Source organism: Coenobita brevimanus, chromosome 78 (genome assembly GCF_032717465.1).
Source record: "Coenobita brevimanus isolate Jiangsu-jjx chromosome 78, ASM3271746v2, whole genome shotgun sequence".
In the NCBI taxonomy this organism is placed as follows: Eukaryota; Metazoa; Arthropoda; class Malacostraca; order Decapoda; family Coenobitidae; genus Coenobita; species Coenobita brevimanus.
Genome location: NC_137031.1, coordinates 40,174,031 through 40,191,755, shown reverse-complemented (window position 1 = coordinate 40,191,755; position 17,725 = coordinate 40,174,031). Strand labels below are relative to the sequence as shown.

Below are 17,725 nucleotides of genomic sequence, written 5' to 3'. Positions count from 1 at the left end.
AAACTTTAGTCTGGATCGCACCAACATTTTTTAAACTGCTCTCATTACCATTACAGCACTGTACAGTACATTATACATTCACTACTATAATCAAATGGTATATGTACTGTAATAATGCTATACTCTACACTGATAAACATGTCCTTTATTTACCTTATTATTGTGAATATAGCCGAACCAGTCAGGCAGTCCAGACTGCTTCTGGCTTTATCGGACTTTTCCCGATATATAAGAATTTAGTCTGGTAGCTCCTTGATTCCAATAAAAGTTAATTCCGGGCTGTTTAAGTCCATTATATCGAGGTTGTACTGTATTCTTTTATACTAGCTGTACTATATATATATATATATATATATATATATATATATATATATATATATGTGTATGTGTGTGTGTGTGTGTGTGTTTACTACAGTACAGTATTTGATTTCTTCAAGGTTCGAGAAGGTGGTTGAGAAGTCTGAAGCTCGTGGACAACACCTTGAGGTGGTATCAACACAGCTAGATGCCTTCACAGTGTCAGTGGAGCACTTTGAAGAATGGTACATTGAGATTGTGGAGATCATCGAGTCCAGGGAGGTCCTCTCTCTTGATGTGGAAAGGTGAGAGGGGCCTTATGTGTATTTTAGTAGAAAGTGGTTGGCTGACATGTTTATAACAAGACTGTCCTTACAGTTCAAGCTGTACTTTATAGCACTATTTTGATACTATTTAAATTGTATTAAGGCTCCACTGGTGTACAGTATTTCTTGTATGAATAGTTTTTCCTGAGGTACTTTATATATATATATATATATATATATATATATATATATATATATATATATATATATATATATATATATATATATATATATATACATCCATCCATCCATCCATCCATCATCCAATCCTACGTTGCCCCATGAGGAGTGTAGGAGCCCGTGGCTAGGCAGTTGGTCCCAACATTTAAGGTGAGAGTGAATATATATATATATATATATATATATATATATCTGTCTATCTATAGCCCGACGCCCTAATCCTGCAAAGGGTGGCCGCAGACAAAACGCCTCCAAGTCACTCTGTCACCCACCATTTGACTACCCTCCCCCCAGCTCACCCCCCCCTCCCTCATATACCTCTCAACTCCATCCCTATATACAGTATATATATATATATATATATATATATATATATACTGCTACCATGGGTTTATTTGTGTTTATATTTCTTCAGTTATGCAAGAAAGATCGATGAGATCGCTCGTCAGCGAGATGCCAGGTCTGATGACTTTGATGGCATGATTAAGACTGGCAAAGACTTGGTGTCAAAGAAGGATGTCACTGACACTGCTCCAGTTAAAGACAAGATAAAGGTATGGATTGTTATTATAAATAAATGTTTAATAATACTGTATTAGCTTTTCACTTCAGTCAGAAGGATAGTTCTGATGATGCAAAACCTGACATTGTATTACTGTACAGTATATCTGATAAAGGTGAATGGTTTTAGAAATTAATGGAATATAAAGCAATTACTGTATGATTATTTATTATAATGTACTGTGCATAGACATTTAGTTATTAATGCAAAAATAATTTTCACAGAACTTGGAAGGTCAGTGGAAAGAATTGAATGACACACTTGATGAGCGAGCACGCAATGGCAAGGAACGATCAGAGCAGCTGCTGGCGTATGAACAGCTACGAGACCGCTGCATGCAGTGGCTAACCACAACAGAAAATACCCTTGACAACATAGTCCCTGTTGGATTAGAGCAAGAGATTGTCAGGAGACAGACTGAAGACCTGAAAGTGAGCATTTGCAAGCTATGTTGCAACATTTGTATATGTAGCTGGATTTGATTGAGTCACTTAGGATTATCTGTTAAAACTTACTATTATCAAGAGTGTTAAACTAACTTGAAGGAAATTCTGCTTCCTTATGAGTCAAAGAAAACAAACATTTTATTGAGCCAAGAATGTGAGTGCTTGGGCAACGAGCAGATGGATGTAGGTTTCATTTCACTGTACTTGTTGTGAACAGCTTTTCCTTTTCCTTGTTTCTTATTCCTACCTGCCCTCTTCAGATACAATAAGAGAAGAATGAGCTGGTATGATGATAAGCAGAAGATAATTTGCTAGCTAACCCCTTCATTGGCACTCATATTTGGATTTTTTTTTTTTTTTTTTCTGACATACCCGGTACTGGATAACAGTGGAAAAATTTCTGCATGCTAACCCCAAGCCATTGTGCTTCTGATGGGGCAGTAAAGTTGTATTCCTCCTTGCACCCCACCACCTCCCAGGAATACCCCTCCTCAAAAAAAAGGAGGGAGGAGAGAGAGAGAGAAAAAAAAAATTGCTGTCTTAGACTTACACCATCCTCCTCCTTATTTCAGCCACTAGTGAAGGAGCATCGTGAGTATGGAAACACCATTGATCGCCTCAATGAGTTGGGCAACACTTATGATGCCCTGCTGCGTGGAGAGCGGCCAGAGAGCCCCACACGCAGGCGCTCCTCTGTTACACCAGTCAAGCGACCATCAATCACCTCACCTCTTAAATCTCAAGGTGGGTGTGTGGCCAAAATGCAGTACAAGGTATTATGTCCTTGTATGTAGTTTTGTCTTTGTGGCCAGATATGTTCTTCCTCAGTCTTTTGTGTGTGTGTCTGTGTGGCCAGAATATTGTTCTGCTGTCTGTGCGTGTTTGTGTTTTGTGTGTGTGCATGCTTGCCCCCTCTGTACCATATCCAGTATCTGAGTGGAGGCTTATGCTTATTACTTTGATATTATCATCTTTTCTTGCTTATATTTTCAAGTTTTCTGCCTAATTTGATCCCTGTTCCTAGTATAATGGCTATTTTCTGAAAGTTTGAGTGCTTTTGCTTTTCTTTTTCATTTGTTTGGCTTGCTTAGTCTTGTCTGTAACTTAATTTCTATTCATAATTTTGTTGATATTAAGTTCTCTGTAAAAGGAAACTCAGTTCTTCATAATCAAGGGTCAGTGTATTGTAATCATATTCATTGCATTCAAATAATTTTTTTTATATCCTTGACATCCATTGGCAATAGAAATAGAAATTTCATCTAGCTGCCTGAAAAGTCTTCCTCTTCAGGTACTGTACTAAGATTTTGTTGGTGAAAATTCCACAAACCATAATCTGAATGAAGAACAGCAAAAGCATGGATCTAGTCTACTTGTTCATTCACTTTGATTTTACAGTTATCTGTGAAGATTTCAGTAATCTGTTTCATTCAGTAACAAATCTGAATATTAAAATTATTTTTCCAGTGAAATAGAGCTTACAACTGAAAGATTTTGATCTTTCCTCAGTAAAGATTAATATACTACAATTTCACTTTCTGATTTTCAGCTGTAGGTAGTTTTAAATACATACTGATAATGCTGCCTTCCTACTATACACTTTAACCTTGCTATACCAGACTAAGTGAGGAATACGTGTAATAAACACAAAAGTAAACAATACTAGAGGCCCCCCCAAAGGCAGAATCACACTAGCCACAAGCTAATACATACTTAGCACGGATTGAAATATTACCTTGATCTTGACCTACTTTCACCAGTTTCAAGCTCATAGGAGATTTTCATCCCTACTACACACCTGTCAAATTTAGTGATGATATCTTGAACAGTTGTGAAATTATCATAATAATAGACACACAGACCTTAACCTACTTTCACCAAAATCGAACTGGTCGGAGATTTTCATCCCTACTACACACCTGTAAAATTTTGTGGTGATATCTTGAGTGGTTGCAAAGTTATCATGCTAACAGACACACAAACTCACACACAGAGACTAACTGAAAACATTACTGTACCAGCTTTGCTAATGCTGGTAATGAGCATCATAGTTTTCCAAGATATATTAAACTACAGGCCAGTGTATCAGGAAAACATCTGATGAAGCCTGGTCAGTCTGAAACACAATAAAGCAAATTTTGTACAGTACAGTATAGTAAAACTATATTAGATAATACAGAAAGATATGTGTATGCAGATTAACACTTTCCCATTCCACCACTCAGCCACCTGTTCTTGCTTAGTTGTCAAAATACCAGAAATTACATTGTCACTTTCATCCTAATTATGACAGTGACCTTCTTTTTCTTAATTGACTTTTTTTCATATTGGTATGCATCCCCATGCTTGTCCAAGACACTGGATAGTATAATAACTCTTCCAGAACTGTAAAAAATATAGAAGCAGTGATGAGAATAATGAATAATTTGTTGTAAGACATGTCTACTCCTCTTTTTTTTCTCCCAAGTGTATCTAAACACCTTTGAGAATTTCCTCAGAAATGATAAGAGGTTTATGTAACTAGAACTTTTGTACTACTTCTTAAGGATGTCTTATATATTTTATACATTTATTAGTGGCATATATATATATATATATATATATATATATATATATATATATATATATATATATATATATATATATATTGAATTTTTAAATTAATGTATGTCAACAAATCAAAAAATTATTTCCTTAGTGCTCACATTCCATCTTATTATCTCAGTGACATATTTCAAAATGCATACCCTTTGATGGCCAGGGCATTGGATAGTTAGAACAAAAAATTTGAATAGATGTAAAAAATTTAGAAATTGCCTTGAATATACTGTAAGTGAAAATAGTGTTTGATGTGATCTAGCATCCAAAGGGCAGTTATGATGAAATATATTGGACATGATGTGTTATTCTAAATGGGAAAGTGTTATTGAACCCTTCTAAATTTATAAAGCCAAAACTAGTACAGATGATCATTAGTTACTTAAGACTTTTTACCAGCTTTATAGTATTGGAATGAATCTGATCAAAAGAAAAAGAAAGTCGGGAATGTTTGGTAGGTTTAATGTACAGTATCTAGTAAATGTAATGTCAGATAATGCAAGGTTTTGCTGTTCTGTACTGTATTGAGAAAACATATACCCTATTACTGAACATTACCTGAATGCTTTTTTTAGGTACAGTATTTGCAAACAGTAAATAGTAATTGTAGATCTAAATTGCAGCATACTGTAGAGTTTTGACATGTAATGCAAAAGTAAACTTCTGTTTTACACTAAATAATGTCAAGGTAAAGCATCACTTGAGTAGACTACACGCATCTGTAATCAGATGGCAGCTTTTTTATTTTTTATTTATTTATTTTTTTTTTAATGATAATTTAAATGAACATGCATGCACAGCAACATCTCACAGTTGCATGACCATTTTTGTTTAATCTTTACTTAGGTATTTGTCACTGCAGCACAGTTCATTTATCAAGATCAGTACATGCACCACATTGCTACATGCACAACACTTAAACTGTACAGCACATGTGGCATAATGTTGCTTTATTAAATTTGCATCCCAATATGGCATTCACATTAAATGAAAACCCTTGCAGCATCTCAAAGACGCATCTGTGTGATTCACTCGAGTAAATACAAAATGTTTCCATTTCATTCAGAGTAATTCAGTACAGTACTGCTAAGTTGTACACCTGCACATTAAGTCTTTAGCAGTTGCTTTGGGATGTAGCTCCAACAATGCTTTTATAAGAGCTTGTAATTTTTATTTTCTGTTGTAAGCATAAGCATGGATGATTTGCATTTTGTTGACCTGTGTGTGTGATTGTATGTGTGTAGTACGGCGGGTGTCACAAGATGCACGTGGCTCCTCCCCGGGACACAAGATTCTCGGCTACAACGGCTCTGCCCCAATGTCACCTATCCCTGGAGGTTATGGCAGCAGACGCACATCACAAGAAGGATTCCACTTTGATGGTTAGTCTGCCTGTATGCATGAAGGGAGAAACAAAGGAAAGACAGAGGGAAAGATGAAGAATTTTGTGCAAAGGATGATAGGTTATTGCATTAATATTATTACCAGTGTTACAGTGCAGTGTGGCTTCAAGAGGCTTTTTTCAGGTGCATGGTGATTGTCATGGAACTTCCAGTATGTTCTACATTGTTGCCAAGTTGGAAGTAATTGTCATATTTCATTGTTTGCTTTTGTTATCTATATATGTTTGTAAGTAATTCAGTTGTAAATTTAAGCTTTGGGGGATAACTGCCTGGTTAGTGCATTATGCTGTTTCAGGTTCTGGTGTTTGCTGGCTCAAAAGTGAGAAAATTTAAACTCTGTGTTTGCCAACTTATCCATTTGATTGTATGCTTTATTATAAAACCTTGGTGGTAGGTGATGGCGATCATCATTCACTCACTTGATGTAGTGCTGCCCTTTTCTTTCTTCCTCTTTCATATTCTATCTTTGTGTCCCTCCCCTTTTCCTGCTACTCCCTTTTCTTCCTGTCACTTTTTTACTATTCTTCTTTCCACTTCAGGTGGCTCTACACTGAGTGACAAGTCTGATGGTTTCTTGCTACCCAGGAAACAATTCACAGCAACACAGTGTGGTAACCATATGACTAGATTATGGGGTGAAATGGAGCCTTCTATGATGCTCCTGTTAGCTCGGTGAAGAGGTGCAAATGTGGCTTTGTCCAGGAACCAAACCTCTACACTTGTCCCTGCAAGAACACCAGTACACTGCATGGGACAACCCTGGAGTGGCAGTTGTTTGCCTGCAGTTGATGGATCTGCTCAGACAAACTGAGGGGTTGATCAACAACAGCATTATAAAAATGTGGGTGTTGTATCAGTGTCAGTGATACTAAGAATAAATTTTTGAACGAGTACTGACTGGGGTTGATCAACAACATCATTATAAAACTGTGGGTGCTGTATCAGTGTCAGCAATACTAAGAATAAATTTTTGAACATCTGCTAAATGAGAATTTTTTTTTGTATCTTACAGACATGAGTCCTATCCAGAAGGAGCTGATGCAGGTTAACAACCGATATGAAATGATTGGTATGAGGCTGAATGACAGGCAGAATGATCTTGACCTCATGAGGGAAGAACTGAAGAAGTTAACTGACAGCATGCGAACCCTTTCCTTAGCCCTGGACAAGTCTGAGCGCAGTATTCCTAGGGAGGCCATACCCACTACCAAAGAGGAGGCAGACAAATACACAAGACAATGCAAGAGTATCTTGGAGGATCTGTTAGAGAAGCACCCAGCCTTGGACACACTGAAGATCCAAGTGGTAGAACTGATCAAGAAAACTCCTAATGCTCCTGGGGCAGACATCCTCCAGGATCAGGTGGAACATCTGAATGATCGCTTCAAGGAGCTACAGGGCCGCCTCAAGGACCGTATTACATTCCTGGAGAGCACAAAGGACTTCTTAGACAGCCATGATTCCCTCAACAATTGGCTGACTTCAAAGGACCGTATGATGACTGTGCTGGGTCCAATTGCCTCTGATCCACGCATGGTGCAGATGCAGGCCCAACAGGTACAGGTGCTGAGGGATGAATTCCAGGCACAAGAACCAAAATTGGCTGATCTCAATGATGCTGGAGACAGGATCATTGGGGTGTGTGAACCTAACTCTATGACAGCCAAGAAGATCAATGACAAGCTTGATGCCATCAATAACAAATGGACAGAGTTGATCGGTCAGCTTGATGCTAGAGATGCAGCTCTGAATGCTGCATCAGATGCAGGCACTGATTTCTACAACAACTATAACAAGCTGCATGACACATTGCTGAAGTTGGGTGATGACTTTGATGATGTTATTGCCAGTGGTGCTGATTCAGCCAAACAAATCGAAGCTGTCAATGCTCTAGAGAGTGGCCTGGAGAAAGCACGTGGTGCCTTAATAGATTTGGAAGGTCTTGGGGAGCATCTTATATCCATCCTTTCTGATCCCTCCTCAAAGAGTGATGTCAAGTCCAAAATAGCTCAGCTTAACAAAATGTTCAACAACCTTGAAAAGAAACTTGGCAACAGAAAATCAGAACTAGAGGCATCACTCCGAGATGAGGAAGAGTTTGGTCAGTCTTGTCAAGATATCCAGGAGTGGCTAACAGACCAAGTGGCTCATCTCAAAGATCAGCTGCGTGTATCTGCTGACAAAGACATCTTGTCACATCAGGTGGCTGATTTTGAGCCCATTTACAAGGATCTCATGGCAAAGGAACATGAGGTTATCATGATGATCAACAAGGGTAAAGATATTGTTGCCAAATCATCTCGCAAGGAGTTAAACCGGCAGTTAACTGCAACTCTGGATGCTATAAAAAAGGAGTGGGACAACGTTCGCAAGACTGCTGTTGACAGGCGCACTAGGCTTCAGAAATGCATGGATACTTGCAACAAGTTCCACAATCTCCAGGACAAATTCAATCCTTGGCTCGACAAGGCTGAGGAGAAGGCAAGGTCAATGGACCCTATTGCATTCTCAAAGAGGGCAATTGATAAACAAATAAAAGAAATTCAGGCTTTCAAGAATGAAGTGTCACGCCACAGTGGAGAATACGAAAACAACAAAGCAGCTGGGGAGAAACTCATATCCTGTACAGACACAGATCATGAAGGAGTCCATGACGCCCTGGGCTTGATGAAGGAACGGTGGGACCAACTGAATGCCATGGTGTTTGCCCGTGCTCAGGATCTAGATGATGTGGCTGCCAAGTTAACAGACTTCAATGATAAGGCCAGGGACCTGGATCACACTCTTCAGCGTTGTGGGGACAAGCTGGCCTCTCTTGATACTCTGGCTGGAACAGGGAAAGATGCTAAGTCTCTAGAGAGAATGAAGGCTCTTTTGGATGAAACTGAGGCAATGGCCAAACAGGTGGACCAAGTGAAACACAAGGGTGAAGACCTGTGTGCTGCTGCTGACACTCTAGGCTCTGATGCTAACCATATTCAAGATGAGGTAGAGAGGTTGGCTGACCGTTATGGTGACCTGCGGGGCAAACTAGAAGACCGTTGCCATGACCTGGAAGAGGCATCTCAGGCTGTCAACCAGTTTAGTAACCTAGTGAAAAATGTAGGTCAGGAGCTTGTTGGACTGGAGGATGAGCTGGATCGTATGGGACCGGTTGGACGAGACATTAAGGTTGTCACTAATCAGATTGATCAGCTCCAGGGCTTCATGTTGAAGGTTGACAGAAAATGTGATGAAATTGATGATGCCAAGGCTACTCTGGATGAGCTTGTGAACCAAGGATTCACAGCTGCCAACAACAAAGCTGCTGAGGATCAAATCAAGCAGCTACAGCGACAGATGAAAAAGATACAGGACCGCTGTGAAGTGCGTGGAAAGGACCTTGACACAATCCTGAAGAAGCTGGAGAACTTTTATGATAAATACAGTGCCATAATGGATGACATCAATGAAGCAGATAAGGAAGGAGATGCGTTTAAGACAGTAGGTGCTGATGTGGACACAATTATTGCCCAGCAAGAGGAATTCAAACGCTTCAAGGCAAGAAAGATTGAAGCTCTCAACAAACCAGTGAGTGAGTGCAACAAACTTGGTCAGGGGCTTATTCAGAGTGCTGCCTCTGGAGTTAACACCCAGAAGCTTGAAAATGATATTGATGCATTGAATGAGCTCTGGAACAAGCTCAAGGAGATGATTGGTGATAGAGAAAAGGCACTCGACAAGGGGTTGATGCAGTCTGGCAAGTTCCAGGATGCTTTGGATAGCATGTTGCAGTGGCTTGGGAACTTTGAGGAGATGATGGAGAACCAGGCTCCCATCTCAGGAGAGTATTCAGTAGTGAAGGCACAGGTACAGGAACAGAAGTTCTTGAGAAAGATGTTAATGGACCGTCAGCATGAGATGCAGTCTCTGCTGTCTATGGGTCGAAACTTGGCTGCTGACTTAGAACCCTCAGAGAAGGCTGCTGTTGAGGGCCAGTTGGATGACCTTCTCAATCGTTTTGATGATGCCAATGCTCGTTCCCAGGAACGCATGGAGGCTCTGGAAGAGACTCTGAAAGTAGCCAAGGAGTTCCAGAACAAACTCACTCCCATATCTGAATGGCTAGATCGATCTGAGAAGAAGCTGAAGGATATGAGCACTGTTCCATCTGATGAAGAGAAAATCCAGCGCCTTATCAGGGAGCATGACAACTTGCACGATGACATCCTTGGCAAGAAACCTGCATTTGATGACCTTACAGATGTTGCCACAGCTCTGATGAGCTTGATTGGCGATGATGAGGCCAATGCTCTTGCAGACAAGTTACAAGCCACTACTGACAGATATGGACAGCTGGTAGAGGATTCAGAGACCCTGGGTCGCTTACTACAAGAATCTAAAGTCGGATTACGTCATCTGGTTCTGACTTACGAAGATTTACTTTCCTGGATGGATGAAATGGAGGCACGTCTTTCCAAGTACCGTGTCCTGTCGGTGTTTGTTGAAAAACTGCTGGAGCAAATGGATGAACTGACAGATCTTGGGGAAGAGGTGGTTTCCCATGAGAAGCAGGTTGGGGAAGTAATGGATGCTGGATCACAGCTCATGAAACACATCTCAAGTGATGAAGCCCTGCAACTGAAGGACAAGCTGGATTCCATTCATAGACGTTATAATGATCTCAGCGCCAAGGCAACTGACCTTCATAAGGCTGCCAATGAAGCTCTGCCATTGGTGCAGCAGTTCCACAATGCTCATGACCGCCTGGGCTCTTGGATGCTGTCTGTGGAAGGTCAGTTGCAGAGCATAGACTCATCTGGTGCTGGGCTGATGGAAGAGGAAATAGAGAGACTGGCCCATGAGATACAGGAGAATCGCCCTCTTGTAGAAGCAGTGAACCTTGTCGGCCCTCAGCTTTGTCAGATATCTCCTGGAGAAGGAGCATCTAGTATCGAGACACTGGTGACAAGAGACAACCGACGGTTTGAGCAGATCTGTGAGCAAATACAGAGAAGAATGGAGAGGATCCACATGTCAAAGCAGAGGTCCCAGGAGGTCACCCAAGATATTGATGAGCTACTAGGCTGGTTCCGTGAGGTAGAGGGCCAGATTCGTGAAGCAGAACCCCCAAGTGTTGATCCCGAAGAAATCCGTATCCAATTGAAGGAGCACAAAGCTCTCAATGATGATGTCGCCAGCCAGAAGGGCAGAGTACGTGATGTGTTGTCCAATGCAAAGAAGGTACTGCGTGAGTCACCTCATCATGAGGATACGAGTGAGCTTAGGGAGAAAATGGATGACCTGAAGGAAACAATGGAGTCTGTGTCAAAACTCTCATCTGACAGACTGTCAACCCTGGAACAAGCATTGCCATTGGCAGAACATTTCTATGAGACCCACCATGAATTGGATGACTGGCTCACTGGCTTGGAGAATGAGGCCATGGTGATGGACACTCCAGCACTCAGACCTGATCAAATTATTCGGCAGATGGAGAAGAACAAGACCTTCCTTCAGTCCATAGCTGACCATAAGCCTCTTCTCGATAAACTTAACAAGACAGGTGGTGCTTTGCTGAAGCTAGTCAACCAGGAGGATGGAGCTAAGATCCAGGATCTGTTGGAGAGCGACAATGAGAGATACAACGCCCTCAAATATGCCTTGCGTGAACGTAGTCAAGCCCTGGAAGATGCTCTCCAAGAGACCAGCCAGTTTTCAGACAAGTTGGATGGAATGCTGTCAGCCTTGGCAGAGACAGCAGACCAAGTGAAGAATGCAGAGCCAATTTCTGCCCACCCTGAGAAGATTCACGAACAAGTCCAGGAGAATAATGGAATAATTGATGACCTGGAGAGGAAAGAATCTGCATTTGCTGCTGTGAAGGCTGCGGCAGAGGATGTTATAAACAAGGCATCACGTAATGACCCTGCTGTGAAGGATATCAAATCCAAATTGGATCGTCTGAATAAGCTGTGGGATATGGTACAGATGGCCACAACCCAGCGTGGTCAGTCATTAGAGGATGCCTTGGCCATGGCTGAGAAATTCTGGGAGGAACTGCAGAATGTGATGGCTGCTCTGAAAGATCTGCAGGATACCCTGAAGGCACAGGAACCAGTGGCAGTGGAGCCTCAGGCCATCAAGCAGCAGCGTGAGGAATTGTCCCAGATCAAAAACAAGATTGACCAGACTAAGCCAGAGGTGGAGCAGGTGAGACAGACTGGTCGAGATCTTATGAACTTGTGTGGAGATTCTGACAAGCCAGAGGTGAAGAAGAATATTGAAGATCTGGACTATGCCTGGGACAACGTGACAGCACTCTATGCCAAGCGTGAAGAGAACTTGATTGATGCCATGGAGAAGGCTATGGAGTTCCATGACACACTAAGGGTCAGTTTCTATGGGAAATGTTTAGTTATTATATATATATTTGGTCACCAATATGTTACCTACTTTTGTTGAATACCATTTTTTCATTACAGATAGCCATCTCTCATATACTCCTCCACTCCATCCCTCTATCTCATCTTTGGCCTTCCTCTCCCTCTTCCCCCTTCCATCTCACTCACATACACTCATTTCATCAGTCTCTTGCTCTCCATCCTCTCCACGTGGCCAAACCACCTCAGTGTATTTCTCCTAATGCTTTCTATTATATCCACACCACAACACATCCACATTCACACCACAACACTCCTTATCCACATCACAACACTACTTCACTTCCTCATTTGTCAGTCTGTCTATCAATCTATTGCGAGATGCCTTAATCCTGTAAGGGGTGGCCCCAAACTAATTGCCTCCATGTCGTCCTGTCCCCTGCCAGTTCACCACTCTTTCCCCAGCTCACAACCCCGTCTCTCTTATATATTCCTCCACTCCATCCCTCCTTCTCATCCTTGGCCTCCCCCTCCTGCTCCCCCCTTCTGCCTCACTCACATACACTCTTCTCTTCACTCTCTTGCTCTCCAATATGGCCAAACCACCTCGTTGTATTTCACCTAATGCTTTCTATTACATTTACAGCCACACCACAAATTCACTTCCTCATTTGTCAGTCTCTCTTTCCATGTAAATCTGCATGCATCTCTCAAATTACTCATTTCCACTGCACTCAGTCTTGACTTGTGTCCTTCCAACAAAGCCCAAGTTTCACTTACACTACAATTGGTATCACAATACTATCATGCATTTTTTTTTTTTTTTTTTTTTTTCCCCCATGCTCACTTCCCTATTTCTTATCACTGCTTTCAAAGATCCAGCAACTTTTCTTCCTTGTTGTACCCTTTCAAGCACTTCATACTCCAAACTTCCATCTTTACTCATCACACTACCCAAGTACTTAAATGCACTCTCATTTTCCATTTCCTCATCATCTAACCTCACTCTACATTCATTGACTTTATTTATCTCTAAGACCATAGCTTCACTCTTCCTTACATTCATCTTTAGATTATGTTTCTCACACACTCCCCCAAATTCATTCACTAAGCCACGCAGTTCCCATTCGTCTTCACCTAATAGTACAGTATCATCTGCAAACAATGGTTTGGGAAATTTCCAAACACTGCCTTTTCTCATTAGGAATGCTCCATGCTATACTGTTCATATTATATATTTATGTAGTAATCCAGGAGCTTGTTCATGCATATTGTTCAAGTAAGCCATATGATCAGGTATGATGGTCAAACATCAGTTTTATTTTACCAAGGATGAAATTTGGCATTAAGAGGCACTTTGATTTCTGTAAAAAAAGACTTTATTTTCATTTAATTGTCTTGTTGCAGAATGTATACTGTAAATTGACATTTTTTTCCACCTGTACTCGCAGAATATGCTGGAGTTCTTAGAGAAGGCAGAGGACAAGTTTGGCAAGATGGGCCCCATTGCTGGAGACATTGAGGCCATCAAGGGCCAAATCAACCAGCTACATCGCTTCAAGGATGAGGTTGACCCACACATGGTTAAGGTGGAGGCACTCAACAGGTTAGAACATAATAGATTTTTTTTTTTTTTCTGTATGTAGTGTGTGTGTGTGTGTATGTATATACAGTATATACATATATATATTAGGCCTCTGAAGTAGAGTCAGGATTCTAAGAGCTTGAGTGGTGAGTGAATGAATTCCTGGCCCAGTTCACTTGGTATGGTGTGATAATTCTCACTCTTTCCTGCTTTCTCCTTCCTTGTTTCCAGATCCAACCTCACCCCATCATAGGTGAGAAAAAGAGGTCAGGATGGTGAATGATGAAGATTTTGCTTATGTCATTTGCAGTGTGAAAGAATTGCTGTGTTAAAAAAAAAAAAAAAAAAAAAAAGCCTAAGTAGGTTAAACCTTTCAGTATAGTGGAGTGAAGAATTGAGTCTGTAACCAGTTTTAGGATGCATAAACTCTGTGATATTAAGTAAAATAATGATAGTTTGTTTGCCTGTATTGGTACCACCAGTAAATCCAATTTCAACCAAACATATGAAATGCATTAAAATTTAGTGAAAGAGGAGATGCAAATTGTATTGTTGCGGCAATTTACTATGCCTGTTTGAGCGTATAATTTCATAAAAATATTAAAGCAATGCACTGAACTGTAACTGCTGTGAAGCTCTTTAGATGAGCTTGAAAATGTTGTTACTAGCAGAGAATTAAAGTTCTGTTGAACTCCGTGGTTATGTTGGTGACATTTATATATTAAGGCACCTCCCACATTATTTTATGCAGTTTAGGGAGGTTTTCATATAGTGAAGCATCATGGATATAGTTTCTAAGTTGGTCACTTTCAGAGGTTTCTTTTAAATAGAGTGAATTTTTCTGACTACCAAGAATACAGGAAGAAAAGCTGCCATCATACTGAAGGGTTTCATATACAGCACAGTGCATTGTTCATTACAGTTTGCAGCCGTGATATGATAATTGGGTTAGGTAACCTACCGTATGTGATTTAAGGCTACAAGTACAAGTATGGAAGTAATTGATACTGATGTAGAAAAGTTTATAGAGTTTATTACATGTAGTGAATAATATACAATTCTCTCTCCCTCTCTCTCTCTCTCCAGCAAATTAAAGAAGACTGACTTTTAAAGATATGTTGCTAGTTCCCCAGTTTTACAGTACCAGTTGTATTGAAAAAAGTGTAATACTGTATACAGTATCAAAACAAATTCCGTATATGTACCATAATGAGGACTGTCTGTAGTAGAATAGGTATGATTATCTGCTGTCTAAAATATTTGTTTCTTTCACATCCTGTCGTGCAATAACCCCAGGAGTCTGAGAAGGCAAGTTAGGTTTGGTGTGTGTACTTCAGCTTGACCCAGAGGCCACTTGACATTGCAGATTTGCCACTAGTGTTTATTTCTAGTGTTTATGTTATGTATTTTTTAGTTATAGTTGTTTTTTTTTTTGCTTTGGACAAGGTAACATCTTTAACAGTGCAGTGTAAGTTTTTTTTTTTTTTTTTTTTTTTTTTCTCTCCCCCCACAATATTTGGTGTTGTACTGTACCATATATCATTTTGGAGGGAATCTGTCATAGCAGCCTGTTTTTACACTTAGAGAGGCCATTAGTAAACACCAAACAGTTTTAATGGAAATGGCATAGATTTTTGTTTTATATATTAGACCACTTTATACCTGCATGGCCATTGATATCGGAATAGTTATGCTTTTCTGAGTGTTGCTTATTGACAGAAATATAAGCTGCATGAAGATAGAACTGTTTTGCAGTAAAGTGTTATATTGCCTTTGTTATTCAGCTGTATTCTCTTGCATATATTTTTTCATCGGTATGCATCCAGAAATGTGCTTAATTATGCTACATTACTTGTGTTTTTATACCTTTTAACACTTCTTCTGTAATTTACTTTTTCAAGCAGTTTCCTTATAATTGTTAACAAGATACTGGAAATGAAATTAAAGTAAATTGACACCATATATGAAATCCTGCTGTAAGACACATTGTATTAAAAACTTTACTTAACCACAGACAAGCTCAGGAGCTGAAGGAGCGCACATCACCAGATCAGGCTGCAGCCATCATGGTTCCACTGGGAGAGGTGAACCAGCGGTGGGATGAACTTCTCAAAGGCATCGTGGAGAGACAACGCAACCTGGAGTATGCTCTGCTCAAGCTAGGTCAGTTCCAGCATGCCTTGAAGGAGCTGCTGGTGTGGATAGAACGCACCACCCGAAATGTCGATGACCTGAAGCCAGTCTTTGGTGACCCACAGGTGATTGAGGTAGAACTGGCTAAGCTCAAGGTCACAGTCAATGACATCCAAGCTCACCAGTCTAGCGTGGACACCCTCAATGATGCGGGTCGGCAGCTAATAGAAGCTGACAAAGGCTCTGAAGATGCTTCCAACACTCAAAAGAAGCTTACAGAGTTGAACAAGAAGTGGAGTGAGCTGCAAGATAAAGCCAGTGCCAAGCAGAGTGACCTAGAAAATGCTCTCAGGGAAGCCCAGATATTTAGTGCAGAAATCCAGGACCTTCTCCTCTGGCTTGGAGATATTGATGCAGCCCTGTCTACATCCAAACCTGTTGGTGGTTTGCCTGAGACTGCCAAGGAACAGTTGCTACGCTTCATGGAAATTTATGATGATCTGGAGGAGAACAGGCCAAAAGTAGAAGAAAAATTGCAGCAGGGTCAGGAGTATCTGAAACGATCACGTGAGGGTGCTGCCACCAATCTAAACCATAGTTTACGTACCCTCAGGCAGCGCTGGGAGAGTGTCATGAACCGTGCTAATGATAAGAAGATCAAGCTTGAGATTGCCCTGAAGGAAGCTACTGAATTCCATGATGCTCTTCAACAATTTGTGGATTGGCTCACAGAAGCGGAGAACACTCTGAATGCTCAGCAACCTGTCTCACGTGTGCTGGACATAATCCTTCAACAGATAGAACAACATAACAGCTTCAAAAAGGATGTCACTGCCCATCGTGAGGTGATGCTTAGCCTGGACAAGAAAGGAACTCATCTCAAATATTTCAGTCAGAAACAAGATGTCATCTTGATAAAGAATTTATTAGTTTCTGTACAGCACAGATGGGAAAAGGTAGTGTCAAAGGCAGCTGAGAGGACACGTGCCCTTGACCTTGGCTTCAAAGAGGCTAAGGACTTCCACGACAATTGGAATGAATTAGTCACTTGGTTAGATGATGCTGAAAGGCAACTTGATGACCTGGCTGCTAATGTAGGTAATGATCCAGAGAAGATCAAGGCACAGATTGCCAAACACAAAGAATTCCAAAAGGCACTTGGATCAAAGCAGCCGTTCTATGACAGTACAATGAAGCAGGGTCGAGGTCTGCAAAACAAGGCACCAAAGACTGATGAAGAGACTCTAAAGCAGATGCTGATGGATTTGAAGAACAAATGGAACAGCGTGTGCCAAAAGAGTGTGGATCGGCAGAGGAAGTTGGAGGAAGCCTTACTCTTCACTGGCCAGTTCAAGGATGCCACACAGGCTTTGTTGGACTGGCTGAAGAAGGTAGAACTAGGACTTGTGGATGACGGACCAGTGCATGGGGACTTAGACACCGTCATGGCACTGGTGGAACAACACAAGGCGTTCTGTGCTGAGATGAAGAATCGCTCCGTCCAGGTGGAGAGTGTCAGGCGCACTGCTGATGAGCTCCTTGTCAAGGCCAGTCCGGATGATGCTGCCACCATTCGCTCTCAAATTACTGAATTAGTTACCTCCTGGGAGAAGGTTGAGAGAGCCACAGAGAATCGTACTAGAAGACTTGAAGAAGCATTGCAGGCTGCTGAACAACTTCATAAGGTTTGAATATGTATTTTTTTAAATGTTTTTCCATTAATATGACTGTACTAAAGACAACCATATAAACTAATTGTAATTTATGTATATATTTTTTATGCTGTACAAGTATGTGAAGAATTCTGGAAGTTGTATTTTAAAGTTTTTAAAT

General features: G+C 40.8%; 1 protein-coding gene across 1 annotated transcript in view; it reads left to right on the top strand.

Annotated features, from left to right (window-relative positions):
• shot (dystonin-like protein short stop) overlaps window positions 1-17,725 on the top strand; it is a 250,965-nt gene that overhangs the window by 196,511 nt on the left and 36,729 nt on the right. Inside the window, exons 26-33 of the mRNA XM_080279354.1 lie at window positions 438-602; window positions 1,219-1,357; window positions 1,590-1,796; window positions 2,384-2,555; window positions 5,654-5,791; window positions 6,825-12,184; window positions 13,626-13,780; window positions 15,774-17,577. Of these exons, the coding sequence (XP_080135480.1) occupies window positions 438-602; window positions 1,219-1,357; window positions 1,590-1,796; window positions 2,384-2,555; window positions 5,654-5,791; window positions 6,825-12,184; window positions 13,626-13,780; window positions 15,774-17,577 (8,140 nt within the window). The remainder of the gene's footprint in view (window positions 1-437; window positions 603-1,218; window positions 1,358-1,589; window positions 1,797-2,383; window positions 2,556-5,653; window positions 5,792-6,824; window positions 12,185-13,625; window positions 13,781-15,773; window positions 17,578-17,725) is intronic.